The sequence below is a fragment of the Primulina eburnea genome, chromosome 7, assembly GCF_022965805.1.
Source record: "Primulina eburnea isolate SZY01 chromosome 7, ASM2296580v1, whole genome shotgun sequence".
NCBI classification, from domain to species: Eukaryota; Viridiplantae; Streptophyta; class Magnoliopsida; order Lamiales; family Gesneriaceae; genus Primulina; species Primulina eburnea.
This window is the reverse complement of record NC_133107.1, coordinates 6,021,080-6,041,737: the sequence shown is the minus strand read 5'-3', so window position 1 is coordinate 6,041,737 and position 20,658 is coordinate 6,021,080. Positions and strand designations below refer to the sequence as shown.

The following is a 20,658-nucleotide window of genomic DNA, read 5'->3' as shown; positions in this document are numbered from 1 at the left end:
CCTCGGGTTTGATTTTGAATGCATTTTAACAAGAATTTTCCTAAATAATGAAAGAAAAAGGAAACCAAAATTTTCAAATGACGTGAATATAAGATTATGTTACTAAAAATTAAATTCGACATTTTTACAATGATAACTACGGAATAAAGTTGGAAAATTGTAGTAAAAGTTGAATTCACAAAGATATTGAAAATGAAACCGACATAAATTTGACGAACTAAAACAGGAAATTGTAAGATTGAGTATGTAATCCCCAAATTTAACATATTTTTTAATATTATGGTAATTTTTTGACAAGAATATTGACTATCAAAAGACACGTCAGTCGAGCATTTTCTCCAAGATACATTTGATTTGTATTGTAACGAACATATTGGATTGAGCAACCATGAGGCGCCTGAGGAAAGGCCGAGTGAAAAATCAAGTGGAATCGACCTTTTTTAACGGTGTTTTGGAGTCGGACGGGAAAAATATAAAGGAAAATCGGTTTCAAACTCTTCAAATGAGCTTCAATTCTTCCTAATTCATAATTTTCAGGCTACGAACAACTTTGAAATCTTAGAATGGTTTGAAGTTGTGATTTTTTTTTCGAACAACGTCATTTATTCAACTTCAGCTTGGGCATTACAATCTTTTATAATTATAGTGCTAATAGAAAAAGGCATTACATCAGAAATACCAAAACAAGCTTGTTGAAGAGCCGTTTTAACCAAAGTATGAGCGGCTCTATTGGCTTGTCTTCTAACGTGTTCGACTATAAACGAACTCTGATTCCTAGTGATAGCTCGGCAGGCTTTGATAGTGTGGCCAAATTCAGTGAGATCTGGCATGTCAGAGTGGATTGCATCTGCTGATATCTTTGAGTCTGTTTCCACTATTACCTTGTCGTAGCCCATGTCTTTGATCCAGCTTAGAGCTTCATGTATGGCGACTGCTTCCGCTTCCTTTACCAATGTTGTTCCGTGGTGGAGGCTGGTTCCGCATATTATGAAGGATCCATTTGAGTCCCTAATTACCATGCCAACCGCAAATGATTTTTTATCGGCATTAAAACCCGCATCCACGTTACACTTAAAGAATTCTTCTGTGGGTTTCCTCCAGACCACTTCAGTGCTGCTATTCAGCTGTTGGTTCTGTTGAGTTTCTGTTGTTCTTAGAGCAAGCCAATCATTTAGTGTGTCCATGGCATAAGTAATCGTCCGATTTGCAGATAGTGAGTTGTTGTTCCATACTCTTTCATTTCGTGAATGCCAGATGCCCCAAAGAATCATTACAAAGAACCGTCTCCTCTCGACATCCAACTGTTCTAGAATGTTAAAGAACCAATCAGCAAAGTCCTCGATCTCGGAGGGAATTGAATTGACTTCAATCTTCACGGAGGATAACTCCCAGCAATCTTGTGCAAATTGGCAAGTATAGAAGAGATGCCAGGGTTGCTCTAGCATGGAGTTGCAGTTTACGTAAGTGGACGGGACCAGAAGGCACTTGTTTTGAAGGTTTTTATTCTTGTAGGGAGCAAATTCCGCACCATACGCCACGCGAAAGTTTTAACTTTGGGTGGCATATGTAAGTCCCATAATTTAGTCCAAGCACCAGATATGTTGTTTCCTCTGCCTGAGTAGATGTTGTTCATGGCAAGATGATACCCTGTTTTTACTGAATAATTTCCATCTTTGCTGAAACGCCAAATTTGAACGTTCGGACCACTAGTCATAAGGGGGATGTTTTTGATTTCTGAAGTGTCTCGAGCACAGAAAATATCTTCAATGAACTCGGTATCCCCTTCAAGAGTGAATGGTATAAGTAAATCTGCAACCTTCAGAGATTCTAGTCCCGGGATGATTTGAGTTTCAACACGAGGCTTTTCGAGATTACGTAGCCATGGCTCTGACCATACCGAAATATTGTTGTCCCCTCCAATTTTCCATCGATAACCTTCACGAATTAAGGCCTGCGAGTGCCAAATACTCCTCCAATTTGCCATCGATAAATTTATATTGCATTTTCAACCATTTATTATATGTTCGTTTATTCTTTTCTAAAAATGTCCAGAACCATTTATTATATGTTTGTTTATTCTTTTCTAAAAATGTCCAGAACCGGTTCTGGACCAATGCCAGGAACGATGGCGCCGAAACCAGCCCAAAACCGGTGCCTCATTATGCATACTGGTCCCAAACATAGAAAGTTGCCAGTTTAGTCTTAATTGGTTTGTTTTATAATTTTAATAATGTAATTTATCAAAGTTTGGTTTTCATATAATAATGTGATTATTTTTTTTATATTTTTTCTCCTAAAACTACTAAACCCACCAAATATAACTTATTTGGTATTGATAGTATATATATATACACACACACATATATATAGAAGCACAAAACGAAAACTAAATAGACTTTATAAACATTAGTCCAGGATAAATACGATGCTACACCAGTTTCTACCAATATTATCATGATAAATTAACACATCCCGGCCTAAATAATAGTGCACTTACTTCTGTTGCCATTTTATTGTGGGGAATGCATCATGTTTACTCCTAGAAAGTCTGCATGCCGCTTAACTACTTTGAGTTTCAGCAGTCTCTTCACAACTTGCTTCATGGTAGGTCGGTAATAACCAGGATCACGAAGGCACTGTATACCCAGGACGGTAATTTTACGACCATCTAGAGGATCAAAATCACTTTCAGCTGCTAAACTTTCGTGGACAAGCGAGTATGAATCCAAGTTACTGTTATATTCCTCCCAGGCCCATTCATTAACATTTGGCGCATTCGATAGCCTTTCTTCTTCAGTGTAAACTCTTTTAGAAATCAAACTCAAAAGTATAGTCCCAAATGCAAACACATCTCGTGCACGTGACCACGTACCTGCAGAAAACCCGAGTACATCTCATTGCAAATCAACAATTAAACCCAACACACTTCTGTGGTATTAACTGCTATGTAGGAGCCAAATGTTGTGCTGAGAATAAGATCATATATTGGTGTTTTATTTGTAAACAAACTAATCTACACTTTGGTTATGGAAATCAGCTATGAATTTTGCAAACTACCATCGTGTGGGCAGCAAACCAATAGCCTAATGTCAAGCTTAAAGATATCGGTTTCGTGTTAATCCTGATGCACAAGTACTTTTTTTCTAATGAAAAAAGAACTTGAAAAATAGGTAGAAATCAATAAACAGTTTTTTAAGAAAAACATATTCTATAGAACCAGCACCATGACAGTTTAGTGGCCCACAACAAAACTACAGTTTTGATCTTTACTACAGAGAAGCTAAGAATACAATGGGTGGCGTACCTCGGTAAGCTGAATGCGCGTCGATATAACCATAACACCCAATGACCACCTCCTTTTTTATCTTTGTCCTGTCTGGAAATATCCCACCAGTGATCATACCAAAATCACATAATTTTGGGTTATGGTCCTGCATGATAAGTGAATAAATTTCAACTAACGATAACTTTATACCATAATCCTAGAATTGGCGAATCAGGGAAAAGACCTCCTCGAGCAGTATATGGGCAGCATCCAGATTGCGAACAATGTAGGGATTGAAATTCGGATTTCCAGCATGTAAAAATTTGAGAAGACTAGCAAATCTGAGGGCAACTTTGATTCTTTGAAGCCATGTAAAACCATCTACATATAACACATGCTTAGGTGCAAAATAATTGAGATGACATGTGCCATAAGTGAACAAGTACAAAAAACCCACATCTCAATCTTAGCATATCGATCAGCAACATGAACCATTAATGACATCTCACACCAGACACAACAGAATTTTACCAAAGCACAGACGAAAAAAGATTCCTGAAAGTACTGAGCATCAAGTCTGTTTGTGATCAAGTAAAACGGATACGTGTTTTGCTCTTCTTTTTCTCAGTTTGCTACAAACATTAAGTTTAGGCTAACCACATCATATAAAGGAGCATTATCCAACCAGGTCACAGAAGATTTTTTTCTCCGCCATACTTGGTTCCTTACTGAATCGAAGCTAAAAATTATCATCTCTTCGCAATCACTTGTTGGACTACCATCTCAGCACTGTTTCTCTGCTGCTTTGATGACCTACTAGTGTACAGACTATAACAATCAAGTGTTTGAACCTATTTTCAGTGGTTGAGGTGGATATTCTGGATGTGTCTGCTCAAAGGCACAGCAATTTTCTTGTTTTATTTAATGAGATTAATTTATTTATTAGAACTGGCAACTATTGTGATTTGTGCAATAATTTCTCTAAGCTTATCAGCACACAATGGATCTCCAACTGGTGGGCAGCTACCCTTGGGTAGAAAATATCAAGTAAAAACTTGACCAAAACTGAAAATTTCAGAAAAGAGAAGTTGGGTACCTTCCGGAATGAGGTTATAGAGAGAATCAAGTGCCTTGAGCTCATAAACAATGCCAAGATGTTCACCATCAAAGCAGTATTCGCACAATGTTACCATGGCGGGATGACTGATTGCTGTGTGGTGGCCAAGTAAACTCAGCTCATCCTGAACAAGCAAGCTATTAGTAATCTGTCAGACTGCTAGACAATGGAAATATGAAATGTGCTTTCTCCAGAAGAAACCATACAAATAATCTAGCCTCATTTTCTCCAGGTAGATAGTTGTATATAACAGGAACTTCCCATATCTTCACCACCACATGTTGGACCCCACCCTTTCGTACAATTTTTCCATGGTAATATTTTCCAAATTGGAAATGGCCAATGTAGTTTCCCTCACTAAAGTTATCGGTATAACAAATCAAACTCTCATAGGAGACTTGTGAAAGTGTATCATAACCCATTTCGCCAATCTTCCAGTCCAGCCCAACTGTCCAAGAAGTTCTTTACTTCTGTATGCTAGTTCACAAAACAGAAATTAATATCTCAAGGAGACACCATTTGTTGAAACAGTAACTTTTTGGGAAAATATAAGCACAAGCAATGTAAATGAACAATACCTTCACGACAAACAAATATCTACAATTCAATAACTTGTGCATATAGCCTATGATATATCATCAAGTTATAAGGCCTAATGCATAAGCAAGAGGGTACTTATCAATATCAATTCATCTAAGGATCAGCATATCATTGCAAAAACGTCAGTTAAGAAGAGATTGAGTTAAAAGTTCAGCAGTAAGAAAATTATTTTGAACTAACAAGAAAAGTAGGTAATATTCAAGCTAGCCTGGGTGAAAAAACAAAGAGTAAGTTGCATTAAATTGAATGTCGACTGCAAGGTCTGAACAGTAGACAAAATAGATGACAAATCACCCCTTTCTATTTGGCATAAAGAATCAAAAATTGAAAGACGCTACTTACTGAGAAAACAGAATCCCACAACCCACTCAGTGTATATCCTTAGCTGAAAAAATCAAAAGAAAATACTAAAGTTCGAGAAAGTCTAAAGAAATTCCAGTAAAAAAAAAAACAAAGGAAGATTCACAAATATTTTGAAGGGAGATTCACAGAACCCAAGAAAATAAAGTTTGAATTTAGACGGAAGCCATTATTATGGAGGATCTGGAGATTTGGTATTGTTGGAGGTGGATTTCGAAGAGAAGCCAGACGAACAAGCAAGAGTGGTTTCAGATTTGGGGAAAAACGTATTTCCCGGTCTCAATTACATAATCAAATATGGATTTTTATACATATTTAGCTATATTTCCTTATTTAATTTCAGATATTCTAATTAGCTAACTATAAAAAATAACAATTCATTATTTACCTTTATTAAATCAGATAAATTGGAAAGTTGTTTATATCAATGTTTTATTATCGGATCGATAATCAAACTAATCTATCTTAAAATAGTATTTAAATCATAAATTCGAGCCTTGATTTTTTTTATTTTTATTTTTAATATTTGTTTCGATTAGATTTGTTATTCTAAACTTTCAACAAATCCGTTTCGTACCGTACATAGCAAATAATACATATGAAAAACGACATCATTCGCACATTCTCAACTTTATGAACATACTTTACATCTCCTTGAAGTAATTTACACAAAGAACTTCAAACAGTCAACACACGTCTCAATATGAAATATATGTCTTTAGCTCTTATTGCAAGAAGTCATGCTATACAACATTCTACATTTAGCCGGACTCAAAAACTGCTACAATGCATGATACAACAAGCGGTTTTAACTATTTCCGCCCAAAATGTATGCAAATGAGAATAATCAGTCGGTTTTCCAGTCCACATCTCCATTGGAGTTTTCAGATCAATCGTCACTGAAGGACAACGATTGATAATATAACAAGTAGTTTTAACTGTTTCTGACCAAAATGACTTATCTAGACCCGCAGTCTTCGACATGGGTCTTGTTCTGTCCAATAAGTTCATGTTCATCCGCTCCGTCATTTCATTCTGTTGAGTTGTGTAAGCCGTAATAAATTTTCTTTTGATCATGTTTACAAAATGCATCAGGCTCGTCACTGATATATTCTCCTTTATAGTCAACATATTTCTATTATAATTAAATAATAAGATAAAACATCTCCGAAATGATCACTAAGAATAATATGTCTTACAGTTTTAAAGCTACAAATACTAATTAAGTCTGTATAATATGTTGTTTAATAATTTTTTTTCTCGATAACACACTCAATCAATTCAATATTTTTTGTGACATGATTGATCAGAAAAAATTTTTGAAGAACCTTAATTTCGAGAAATTTCGTTATGTACTCGCTATTATAACTGGGATAATTACAATATTTTATAAGCAATATGAATATTTGGGAAACATGCATACACTTTCTTAAGCAATTCACTACATCAAATTGCTGATTTTGTTCTCTCGTTAACGATTATTTTATCAAACTAAAGTAATAATACTTTAAGGCTGCGTTTGGTTGTAGGATAAAATAAACTAATGATTAGTATGTAAATGATAAAAAAAAAAATGATTGTTGTAGAGATGTAATATATGATAGTATGTTTGGTAAGATTTTTAAGTATATGATAATTTTGAAATTTTTGATGAAAGGATAAAATTGCCCTTCCTCTTTTATTTTTCTTCTTCCACTCCGACGACGGCGGTCCGACGGTCCGGCGGCGGCGATGGCGCGGCGACGGTGGTCCCGTGACGGCTGTGCGGTGGCGTCCGACGAATGTCCGGCGAGGGCGGCTGTAGTGACCCGTTCCAGAATCACCTACTAATCAAAAACTAAGCATGCAATTAACCTAATTAATTATAATCAGAGATAACAGCGGAAATATGGCCAACAACAATAGTTATACAACCCAATCGAAATCGAAGTCTAGACTAACTCAAAATGAAATATCCAGTACAACCATATCGAATCAAATGGAAAACACTGAAAACTAAACCAACCAGCTACTCAACGTCCTCCTCCTGCTCCTCCTGAGCCATCCAACCTGAGGCCTGCCCCGTGGGAATGGGGTGTCCAAGAATAAACAAAACCGAGGACGTGAGCGATAAGAACGCCCAGTACAAAAGTATGAGTATACAAACCTATATGAAATGCACATGCTATTATATGATACCAGGGTAGTCAAGAAACAGGAATCACAAAGGATCTCAAAATGCTCAGTCTAGAGGCGCCAAGTGGATAGTGCCGCACGGTCCAACCTCTGGGTCACTGCATCCACTACAAGACAAACGTGGACCTAAAATGTCCCGGACCACCGAAGCCCTCCCGACCCGTCGGCCACTGTGTACTCTCGGTGTCCATGCGTCCACAAGACAGGGCTGAGCGGCCCCAAGATATAGCTTATCTCGAAAGAGATACAGCTCAACAGTAAAGGCTATCTCGAAGGAGATACGGCTCAACATGATATGCAATATGCATCATAACTCGTGACATAATAGCATGCATCATATGACATATAACAATGCAGCAAATACTCATGCAACACATATATGAATGTATACTCAACCAGGATATCTCGGATAGTACTTTCGTACCTCTATCACAGCAAGCCTAGCCTTACGCAACACCGCTAATCAGGTCTAGCACAAGCCTACGCATCAAAAGCATACTCAATCAATACTACCATGCTCGACTAGCAAAACCAGTACTCCCTAGTACTACCAAAGGTTTAGGGTTTACCTTCGTCCGTCGACAGCCCTTTGATGTCGATTGCCTTGAAACTCAGGCGCCGCTACGCTACTACTCCTGGCAGCTCTTGGCTATCGCTCGACCAACAACTAACCCTAGAAACCTTCCAAATCCTCTCAACTATGAGGCAAAATCATGAATTGGCAAGTCACAAATGAGAAATCCGAGCACTATTTATAGGCCATGTTCGGATCCTCCGAACAACACTTCGGAACGTCCGAACGCTACGTGTCCATTGGCTCTTGACAGCTCATGATCGGATCCTCCGATCATACACTTCGGACCGTCCGAACATGCATGGAAAATGACGTGTCGATCAACACTTGACACCTATGATCGGATTCACCGAACTACACTTCGGATCGTCCGAACTCTTCGGTGCTTCCGAACCCTCTTCGGTTCGTCCGATCATGACCATAGCCAAAATTACACCTTAAACCTTCTTAATCACCATTACTCCGTTAATTACCCAATTTGGAATTCGGGCTACTACATTCTCCCCCCCTTAAAAGATTTCGTCCTCGAAATCAGGCTTAGAGAATGAACAAAACGAAATAACAACATCATTAATACATCTCAATTGTTGTTGAATACAACTGATACTATGATTACAACTGAAAACACAAACTTATACAAAGCACAACTCAAAAGAGCTCTGGATGCTCCGAACGCATACGACTCTCTAACTCCCAAGTGGCTTCTTCAGTGCCTCGACGCTGCCACTGCACTAAGACAAGAGGAATGATCTTATTCCGCAACACCTTATCTTTGCGATCTAGAATCTGAACTGGTCGCTCCACGTAAGACAAATCCGTATCAAGTTGAACTTCAGATGGATGTAAGATGTGCGACTCATCTGCTACATAACGTCTCAACAAGGATACGTGGAACACATCATGAATACTTGATAGGTACGGCGGCAACGCAAGTCTGTAAGCTAAATCTCCCACACATTCCAGTATCTCGAATGGACCAATAAATCTCGGAGACAGCTTACCCTTGAGACCAAATCTCAAAATCCTGCGAAAAGGCGAAACTCGGAGAAACACCTTCTCACCTGGCTGAAAATGAAGAGGTCGACGCTTTGTGTTCGCATAACTAGCCTGTCGATCCTGAGCAGTCTTAATCCGCTTCTTGATTACTGCAACCTTATCTATAGCCTGCTGGACTAACTCCGGTCCCTCTACCTGTCGTTCCCCGACTTCATCCCAGAATAATGGAGTACGACAACGTCGCCCGTACAACGCCTCAAATGGTGCCATACCAATACTACGATGATAGCTGTTGTTGTACGCGAACTCAATCAAAGGCAAATGATCCTGCCAAGCGGGTCCGAAATCCATAACACAGGCTCGCAACATATCCTCAAGCGTACGGATAGTCCTCTCTGATTGACCGTCAGTCTCCGGATGATAAGCAGTACTCAGACTCAGTGTAGTACCCAAAGCTGACTGGAAACTACCCCAAAACCGTGAGGTAAAACGAGGATCTCTGTCACTAACAATACTGACAGGCACTCCATGCAAACGTACAATCTCCTGAATGTACAATCGAGCCATACGATCGAAAGTGAAATCACGATTATACGGCAGAAAATGAGCAGACTTGGTGAGTCGATCCACCACTACCCAGATAGCATCGCTGTTCCTCGAAGATAATGGCAAGTGAGTAATGAAATCCATCGTAATATGCTCCCACTTCCATTCTGGAATAGGTAAGTTCAACAACAATCCTCCCGGTCGACGGTGCTCTGCCTTAACCTGCTGGCAAACTAGACACTTGGAGACAAACTGATACACGCTGCGCTTCATCCCTTTCCACCAAAACCGCATCCTCAAGTCTCTATACATCTTGTTGCTTCCTGGATGAACACTTAACTTGCTTCGATGCGCCTGAGACAATATCTCGTCCCTCAAAGTGTCATCCTCTGGTACTACCACCCGATTAGATAAGCACAGAAGACCATTGGACTGATAATGGAAATTGCTATCACCACCAACTAACCGAGCTAATCTCTGAGTCTTGAGATCAGACATCTGAGCTTCTCGAATCCGAGTGAACAAATTGGGCTCAGATAAAATGGTAGCAACACGAATGCTCTCCATACCTTTCCGATGCTTGAAGTTAAACCCCAACGAGCAACTATCCTGGATGGCACTAGTCATAGCACAAGTCTGAAGTGCAGAGGCTCTCACCTTGCGACTAAGTGCATCAGCTGTGAGATTCGCAGAACCTGGATGGTACTTGATCTCGCAATCATAATCCTTCAGCAAATCCATCCAACGACGTTGCCTCATGTTCAACTCAGCCTGAGTGAACAGATATTTCAGACTCTTATGATCAGTAAAGATTTCAAACTGAACACCGTACAAATAATGACGCCAAATCTTCAGCGCAAACACAATAGCTGCCAATTCCAGATCATGAGTGGGATACTTCTCCTCGTGAGATTTCAGCTGTCTGGAAGCATAAGCAATCACATGACCATTTTGCGTCAACACACACCCTAAGCCTTGAGTGGAGGCATCGGTGTGAACACTGAAACCATCAGATCCTGACGGTAACGCCAAAACAGGTGCGGAAGTCAGAAGTCGACGAAGCTCTCTGAAACTATCTTCGCACTCGGATGACCACTCAAATGGAACATCCCTCCGAGTAAGTTGCGTCAATGGTCTGGCTATCTGAGAGAAATTCACGATGAAGCGACGATAATACCCTGCCAGACCTAGAAAACTACGGATCTCAGCCACCGTCGTCGGACGTGACCAATTCAGCACTGCTTAAATCTTGCTGGGATCCACAGAAACTCCTTCCTTGGAAATCACATGACCAAGGAATACCACACGATCAATCCAGAACTCGCACTTACTCAGCTTAGCATACAATTGCTTCTCGCGAAGAATCTGCAACACAATCCTCAAGTGTTGGGCATGCTCTTCCACACTGTGGGAATAGATCAAGATATCGTCAATGAAAACCACCACAAACTGATCCAGAAAATCTCGGAAGACTCGGTTCATCAGATCCATGAACACCGCTGGCGCATTCGTCAATCCGAATGGCATAACTAGAAACTCGTAATGCCCATAACGAGTACGAAATGCAGTCTTGGAAATATCATCATCTCTGACTCTCATCTGATGATAACCCGATCGCAAGTCGATCTTGGAGTAAACAGAAGTACCCTGAAGCTGATCGAACAAGTCATCAATACGGGGTAAAGGGTACTTGTTTTTGATCGTCACCCGATTCAGCTGGCGATAATCAATGCACAACCGCATCGATCCATCCTTCTTCTTGACAAACAAGACTGGAGCTCCCCAAGGCGAAACACTCGGGCGAATATAACCCTTATCAAGAAGATCCTGCAATTGCTGCTTCAGCTCTCTCATCTCTGACGGAGCAAGACGATAGGGGGCACGAGAAATCGGTGCAGTCCCTGGCATTAAATCTATGCCAAATTCCACCTCTCTAACCGGAGGAAAACCAGGAATCTCATCTGGGAAAACATCAGGAAATTCACAAACCACTGGAATATCCTCTAGACCAACACTACCTGTGGATGAATCAATCGCATAGATGAGGTAGCCTTCCCCGCCCGACTCTAAAGCACGACAGGCTTTCAGAGCAGATACCACTGGCATCGGAGGTCGCGCTCCCTCACCATAGAAAAACCAACTAGAGCTTTCAGTCGTACGAAACTGAACAAGCTTCTGGTAACAATCCACAGTAGCTCGGTAGGTAGTCAATAAGTCTATACCCAAGATACAATCAAAATCTTCCATCTCTAGGATCATAAGATTCGCAGTCAACTTGTTACCCTCAAAATCTAAGGGACAACCCATCACTAGACGCTTCGCTAACACCGAATGACCCATCGGAGTAGAAACAGAAAGAATGACGTCTAGAGAAACATAGGGTAACCTATGACGCTTAACAAATCGTGCAGAAATGAAGGAATGAGAGGCTCCTGTATCAATAAGAACAAAAGCAGGAATACCGCATAAATGAAAAGTACCTGCTATGACTCTCTCCGTCTCATCTGCAGCCTGATCCTGGTTCAGCGCAAAAACCTGACCTTGGGCACGAGGTCGAAGATTAGAACTACCCACTGCCTGACCCTGCCTCCTCTGCTGAACAGTCGTCTGAGATCCAGAACCGGATCCTGCTCCACCTCGCAACTGAGGACAATTCTTCTTAATATGCCCCATCTCTCCGCACTGATAACAAGCTCCTGCGGCTACTCGGCATTGCTCCGATGGATGGTTCTTCCCACAATGCGCACAAGACTCCTTCTTCTTACCAAAGCGGAAAACACCACTAGATCGAGATCCAGATCCAGAAGAAGATGAACCAGATTTCTTGAATGACTGAGATCGAGGCCTCAAAGTACTCGGAGGTCTAGAAGAAGAAAGAATAGCCCTACCACGCTGGAGACTGATCTCTGCCTGGCGACACCGGTTCACTAACCCATCATAAGAAGTAGGATTATCACAGACAGTGACTCGATCAAAGATCTCCTGATTAAGGCCCTGGAGGAAATGATCATACTTGGCCTCAGAACTGCCACTGATATGAGGAGCGAAGGGTAACAACTCAAAGAATTTCTGCTGATACTCATCAACAGACATACTCCCCTGCTTAAGATTCAGGAGCTCAATCGTCTTGGCCTGGCGAAGGGCTGGAGGAAAGTACAGCTGCATGAACGCTGCACGGAAATCGACCCAAGTCGCTCTACCCTGCGACTGAACTATCGGCGCAGAAGTTGATCGCCACCACCTGCGAGCACGGCCCTCGAGAAGAAAACTAAGGGTCTCCATCTTCTGCTCATCGGTGCACTGGAATGCGCGGAAACAACTCTCCATGCGCTCTAACCAATCCTCCGCATCATCGGGAGTCTCACCGCCAACTAAAGGCTTAGGCCCCATCTGCATGAAACGATGCATATCGAAACGCCTAGGACCATCCCGATGATGACGATGCTCACGATGACGTCTATGATCGTCCTGGTCACCCCATCGACCTACACTCCCCTGACTACTCCCGTCATCAAAATGGTCAGCCATCGCTACAAGATAGAATAGGGAAAATGGTAAAATGGTCAACGGAAATCCCAAAACAGAATCTATATCCCAAAATCATACGCATGCTCTGATACCATAAATGTAGTGACCCGTTCCAGAATCACCTACTAATCAAAAACTAAGCATGCAATTAACCTAATTAATTATAATCAGAGATAACAGCGGAAATATGGCCAACAACAATAGTTATACAACCCAATCGAAATCGAAGTCTAGACTAACTCAAAATGAAATATCCAGTACAACCATATCGAATCAAATGGAAAACACTGAAAACTAAACCAACCAGCTACTCAACGTCCTCCTCCTGCTCCTCCTGAGCCATCCAACCTGAGGCCTGCCCCGTGGGAATGGGGTGTCCAAGAATAAACAAAACCGAGGACGTGAGCGATAAGAACGCCCAGTACAAAAGTATGAGTATACAAACCTATATGAAATGCACATGCTATGATATGATACCAGGGTAGTCAAGAAACAGGAATCACAAAGGATCTCAAAATGCTCAGTCTAGAGGCGCCAAGTGGATAGTGCCGCGCGGTCCAACCTCTGGGTCACTGCATCCACTACAAGACAGACGTGGACCTAAAATGTCCCGGACCACCGAAGCCCTCCCGACCCGTCGGCCACTGTGTACTCTCGGTGTCCATGCGTCCACAAGACAGGGCTGAGCGGCCCCAAGATATAGCTTATCTCGAAAGAGATACAGCTCAACAGTAAAGGCTATCTCGAAGGAGATACGGCTCAACATAATATGCAATATGCATCATAACTCGTGACATAATAGCATGCATCATATGACATATAACAATGCAGCAAATACTCATGCAACACATATATGAATGTATACTCAACCAGGATATCTCGGATAGTACTTTCGTACCTCTATCACAGCAAGCCTAGCCTTACGCAACACCGCTAATCAGGTCTAGCACAAGCCTACGCATCAAAAGCATACTCAATCAATACTACCATGCTCGACTAGCAAAACCAGTACTCCCTAGTACTACCAAAGGTTTAGGGTTTACCTTCGTCCGTCGACAGCCCTTTGATGTCGATTGCCTTGAAACTCAGGCGCCGCTACGCTACTACTCCTGGCAGCTCTTGGCTATCGCTCGACCAACAACTAACCCTAGAAACCTTCCAAATCCTCTCAACTATGAGGCAAAATCATGAATTGGCAAGTCACAAATGAGAAATCCGAGCACTATTTATAGGCCATGTTCGGATCCTCCGAACAACACTTCGGAACGTCCGAACGCTACGTGTCCATTGGCTCTTGACAGCTCATGATCGGATCCTCCGATCATACACTTCGGACCGTCCGAACATGCATGGAAAATGACGTGTCGATCAACACTTGACACCTATGATCGGATTCACCGAACTACACTTCGGATCGTCCGAACTCTTCGGTGCTTCCGAACCCTCTTCGGTTCGTCCGATCATGACCATAGCCAAAATTACACCTTAAACCTTCTTAATCACCATTACTCCGTTAATTACCCAATTTGGAATTCGGGCTACTACAGCGGCAGCGGCGGCGAGTGTCCGACGGCGGCGGTCCGGCAGCCGAGGTGGTTCAATAGCGGTGAAGGAAGAAGGGTAAAATTGGAAAGAGAGTAGGGATAGAGAAGGGATTAATAATCCAACGGAGGAAGGAGGTATTATTTAATCACACGTAATACCACCCAATCACTTATAGGAGGGATTGAGCTGGATAATTAAAAATCGTACCAAACGCAGGATAAAGTGTGATAAAAAATTTAATCCTTCTTAATCTGGCCAACCAAACGCAGCCTAAGAATGTCAACTCCAAAAATAAAGCATCCACGTTAATATCATAACAATTCTTATGAATCAGATAATAAATTTATATTGTGTCAATTTACTATAATATATAATAAATTTAGAGAATCATAAATATTTTTTTGTTTATACCTATCCATGGAATAAATATTCAAGAGGCCCAAGGTTAATAAATTTTGTAAATAAATTTATCAAGATACCCATGAATAATAAAAAAATTATATCAAGCTAAAAAATATTTTATTGCGCTATGTTAGGAAGAAAAATCCTCAAATAATAATTTACACTAATATATAATAAGATTTTTTTAAAAAAATAATAAACCATCGTCTATACTATATTATTAAGTAAGAGGCATCTAGAGTAACTAACTTTTGGTGTCTTGGTCTGTTTTACTAATGATATATATTAATAAAGTGTTAAAAAATTAATGTAAATCACATGTAGTTTAGTGGATAAAGCCTATGTTTTTTAGCCATGAGGTTGTGGGTTCAATTTTTATTTGGGTCTTCTTTATTTTTTTTAGTTCATATATCAAAATTACAATGTAGCAACTCATTATTTCTTATAAATATATTTTGATCTTCATTTAAATATAAATCAAATAAATTATAAAAACATATCGTACAAGCACGTAACGCGTGCGTCGGTGTACTAGTAAAAATAGTGCAAGTAAGATCTCAGACCTTTGGATAGAAATGGTCATGTATATACCAAATTGTGAGAAATTTGGGCCAATAGACCTCCTCACAATCACATTTAAGAAAACGGGCCTTCTATGTCAAATTCCCTTTTCTTCCCAACAGCCTACGTTCCTCCGCAAGAATCTCCATTCCTCTCTTAACTCTCTTACCTTGCTCAGAAGGACAAAAGGCGATGGATGGACAGATTTATCTCCAAATCTACGTCTCTTTCAAACCCAAATCAAATCTCATGCATCTACTTTCTGCGGACCACATCGCATATTAATTATTAACTGATGTCTTCTCTTAAATTTATTTCTTCTGAAGGATCGATAGATTATTTATTATTCTGCAAATGGTCTTGAACTTTCCTTCTTTTACCCTCTTTATCTTTATTATCGCGGCTTTTCAGATCTTATTATGATTCACCACTTTATTCCCGATTAATAACTGGTCATTTATTGTATCTAAGTTCGTGTTGTAGCTGATTGGCTTATAATTTATTTTTCTGTTTCATAATTTGTGTGCCCATTTCTATCCTTGCATGCTGCCTGCAAAATGTACGTAGCTAGCCAGCCACCGTCTTATAAAATTAGTGTCTGGTAAACATATTAGTTTCTACGATTTTACGCTCGCTTGCTTTTTGATGAAGTTATCCACTTTGCTACTGCTATTTGGAATCCTTAAATCTGGAATTATCACCAAGTACTTTGACGACAAATATTAAAGTAACATGGATTCGGAATTCTCATAGTAAAATATGTTGTGCAAATACTTCATTATATCCCCGGAACAGCTGGAAAAATAAATTACTGTATGATAATTGATGAATTACAGAACTAAGACTCGGACTTAAGTCCCCGTAGCTGTGATATAACTTCATCAATTGAAGGACGCCTATTTTCGAAGTCATCTGTGCATGAAATTCCTAATTTTGCGAGTTTAATTGCGTCTTCTGTGCTGCATCCCGAACTTACTATTGTTTTGTGAACAACTTGGTCAATCTGTTTATAATATTTTGCAATCACTGAGATGTGATTTTTTTCTTCCTTTCTGCTGGAGCTACTTCCCCCCTTCCTTTTGCTCATTCTTTCGGGCCTTGTTACGGAACTTTTTGTGGGCACTTCTCCAAAGTCATTTATCTTCATTATCATCTGGAGAAGAATTACACCAAAACTATATACGTCTGATGCAGATGATCCATTCCCTATACATATTAATGTTAAATTATAAATACAACATGGTGAAATATTTTAGAGAATTTTCCAGATTGAGTTAATTTGGACATATGTATTAAAATTTATATATTTCTAAACTTAAGAATATCAAGTTTGTTTTGTGTACATGTAGATTTTCTTGAGCCAAACGGTAGTTCTATTAGTATATGGCAGAAAGGAGACAAAAATCTAAGTAGTCGGCACAATCTCCAACCTGATGTGTAACTAATTAGCATTTAATTTAATTGTCATTAGATCAGAAGTGAATGGTTATTTAACGTGTTAAAATTAATAAGATAGTGTATTATTTAAAAGTCTCATTACCATTGATAAACAATTCTCTTGCCGTATAGTGCCAATTTACTGTTGGTATATTTTTCCCTCCTTTTCTTGCCGATCCAAAATCACATACAAAGACGTTATATTCCTGCAATAGCATAACTTGGTAAGATTAATCAAATTATATGTTGACATATACTTTTGTGGTTTTCATTGCATTAAATTGTTTATACCTTATCCAACAACACGTTATCGGGTTTGATATCACCGACCACGAAATCTTTACGAGAAATTTCTTGAATCGCCATGGCAAGCTGTAGGAGTATCTTATGCACGCCGGGCCATTCGAGTTTCATTTCTATTAATCATGTTGATCGATTATAAAAATGGGATCGCAAAATAAGTATAATTTTCATACATGCACGGTAACAAATTTTCCTACCTTGAAGAACAACTTCGAGATTTCCGGGTACATAGTTCAAGACTAAACTAAAATGTTCTTCGTCGTCACATTGTATCCCAATTAAAGATACAATGTGTACATCATCCAAGCTGCTGAGAGCATCTCTTTCATTCTTGCAATTGAGAAAATCACAGTTTCAATTAAATAATTAAAGTTATTGCTTAATTAATCACATTTTACATGATGAAAAATGGATTTTTAATTACCTCCCAATAAGCTTTGTCAGCGTAGTCATACACTTTAACGGCAATATCTCTATAGTTAAATGTTCCTTTGTACACCTTGCCATATTTTCCCTCGCCAATAGGTGTATTGAACCCGTCAGTCAATTCTTCAAGTTCTACGTATGTAAAAACTCGAGGGTCTTTCCTCTGATTGAATTTTTTTTTAAAAAAAGTTCATTTTATAAGGCATTGTAAACATCACTCTAGTGAAAAGCTAAATCGATTAATTTAATTTTAAAGTACATTTGTTTTGCTCAATGATAAATGTTTCTTATTTACCTATTGTTATCTGGATCACAAAGGAGTAAAAATAAAAGAACAGTGGAAATCAAATATGAACATGAAATCATAGAAATTCAACCTCGTGTGTCTTTTTCGAAGATTTCGGTGAAGCTTCTGAACTTGAAGCTGAAATCAATTTTATCTTTCCAGCATTCCTTGATTTCGGGGCCATGATTGATAAGTTTGCTTCCTGATCATTTAAAACAATGCACGTCTAAGCATATTAAAACATAAAACAATCCTGCAGCATGTGTTTCTTCCTCCAGTACATGCATGAAAGGCAATAAGATTGAAGTCAAGCCGGAAAGTGAACCTTGATAATGTGGTAGGACTCACCTGTTGTATGTTCTTCAATGTCTTCGACCTCGATTACGACGAGTTCTTCAAGCCCAGAGATGATTACAACCAGCTTACAAGGTAGGTTTAGATGATGTGGGTTAAATATGATTCACAGTTGGTACTAGTAGTACTGCATGGTGCTGGAACATGCATATTGCTTTCTGATAACTTTGCTACTTATATCCATACTTATGTGAACATGAAACGGCCTACAGTAGTTTGTGTCAACGACGCAACAGCTGACTTGAAATCTCTATCTATGGTTTACGTAGTAAGGTATTTTCTGCTTCTGATTGTTTCGGCTTCTGATGATGCTCAAGGGAGATCCTTCGATTGCTGCTAGATTCGAACTGGACCAGAGGTTGTTTATTCTGCTACGAAAGGTTTGAAATCCATGCCATTTGGAGAACTGCTTGATGCTGTCTAAAAGAAATTCGCAGCTCTGGTTCACTTTTCTTCCAACTTTTTTTATATTTGCATATTGAGCAATTGCATTTTATATCTTCATTTTAGCGCTTTCTAAAGATTTAAAAATGAGAGTCTTCGGATAATTTGTGTTATTTGAAAGTGTTAAAAATTTGATGAGCAAGTACGTTCTTATATATTTATATTCATGAGACAGGTCGATTCAGTTCATTTATATAATGAAAAATAATATTTTTTTTGCATAAAAACGGTACTTTTTATGGATTGAGTATGATATCTATCTTATGAAATTGATGCGTGAGATGATTTCATATGCGTTTTGTTTTTTAAATTTTATTTATTAGTAGCATATACGATTTATGTCCAAAACTTAAAAAATTAATTTATTGAAAAATATATATCGGCGACAAAAAAATGATGTGTAAATTGTATTTTATTTAGCAAAAATTAAAATAATTTTATTAGGATGCTGTTTTCGGACACACACAGCATGTTCTATTTGACAGCTAATGAGTTTTGAACACAAAAAGAGAACTTGGAAAATAAATAGCGATCAACGTCGGAGCTTTAAAAACACTATGGGTGTATTTGGTTGAGTGGATTAAATAAGGATAGATTAATAGTCCAATATTTATCGTTAAAATTTTAAGTTGTTTTAATAATCATTTTGACCCGGTTTAAGATCCAATTTTATGGATAACTATTTGATTAATAAAATTGGATCTTAAACCGGGTCAAAATGATTATTAAAACAACTTAAAATTTTAACGATAAATATTGGACTATTAATCTATCCTTATTTAATCCACTCAACCAAACACACCCTATAGGTCTAATTTTTTGATACCAACAAGAGCCGCCACGCCTTAACAGTCTACTCTAGGTGACTCCAGATCGTGCTTTTAATTAGGAGCGGGGAAAACATATCAAATTTTCGATATATCGAGATTATCGTACCGAAAAATTTACTGAATTTTCGGTGTACTGAATATTTCGATACGAGTTTTAAACAATAAATTTATAAAATTTTAAAAATATAAGGTTTTTTCGATATAAAATAGTATACACTCATACTGTACATAAATCTCGGTATACCATAAAATTTCGATATAATCGGTATGCTAGTTATACGTACTGAAATTTTCGGTATCGGTATACCAAAAAATTCGATACAGTATCGTTATAAAAAAAATTTATATCGTAATTTTCAGCACGATATACTATACATAATTTTCGATACGGTATGATATACAACTTCTACTTTTAATTAAAGACTCTTCATTTTAAGACATCGATTGTACTGCATAAACACCTATATGTTACATCTCATATGATTACATATCAATGGATTATCAGAATTCAGACAAAAATGTTATGAGGTCTACAAGAACATTTATTAATGTTTTTGTATAAAATCATAAATAATGCAACATATTTGATCTAACATACACGAGCTCAATTGTACATATCTTTAACATATTCTCTTTGGTCTTCCGTTTCTCGTGGGACCAGGGTCTTAATTAGGTTGATTTCATCATACATGTAGGGACACTACCCTCATGATAGAATCAAGGGCCCAAATTTAGCCACACATATATGAGGTCCACTAATTTTTTTTAAAATCACACATATGTGTGAATCTTGTCTATCCAAACCATGTGGGATAGTGCCTCCACATGTAGCATCGACTTAACCCGTAAATAGTTCGATTCCTTCTCTTCATAACTATACAAAACCAAAATAAAATCTTAATTGGCTAT

At 38.7% G+C, this 20,658-nt stretch overlaps 2 protein-coding genes across 4 annotated transcripts; both read right to left on the bottom strand.

Annotated features, from left to right (window-relative positions):
* Positions 1-2,377: 2,377 nt before the first annotated feature.
* On the bottom strand, positions 2,378-5,636 carry LOC140836952 (probable serine/threonine-protein kinase PBL17). Of its 3 annotated transcripts, none has more exons than XM_073202856.1 (7): positions 5,477-5,636; positions 5,325-5,367; positions 4,589-4,859; positions 4,362-4,506; positions 3,510-3,646; positions 3,305-3,431; positions 2,378-2,872 (listed from the first exon to the last, which is right to left on the bottom strand). In XM_073202856.1, exons 3-7 carry the CDS (start codon positions 4,802-4,804, stop codon positions 2,511-2,513), a joined length of 987 nt encoding a protein of 328 aa, XP_073058957.1. In that variant the 5' UTR covers positions 4,805-4,859; positions 5,325-5,367; positions 5,477-5,636; the 3' UTR covers positions 2,378-2,510. The 3 variants fall into 3 exon arrangements, with proteins under 3 accessions (XP_073058957.1, XP_073058959.1, XP_073058958.1); XM_073202858.1 differs by having other exon boundaries at positions 4,589-4,852; XM_073202857.1 differs by having other exon boundaries at positions 5,325-5,635.
* A 10,871-nt stretch (positions 5,637-16,507) lies between these two features.
* Positions 16,508-18,305, bottom strand: LOC140837458 (probable receptor-like protein kinase At4g10390). Its single transcript, XM_073203617.1, has 6 exons — positions 18,213-18,305; positions 17,834-17,998; positions 17,607-17,739; positions 17,398-17,522; positions 17,210-17,312; positions 16,508-16,875 (listed from the first exon to the last, which is right to left on the bottom strand). Exons 1-6 carry the CDS (start codon positions 18,303-18,305, stop codon positions 16,508-16,510), a joined length of 987 nt encoding a protein of 328 aa, XP_073059718.1.
* Between the last annotated feature and the right edge of the window lie 2,353 nt (positions 18,306-20,658).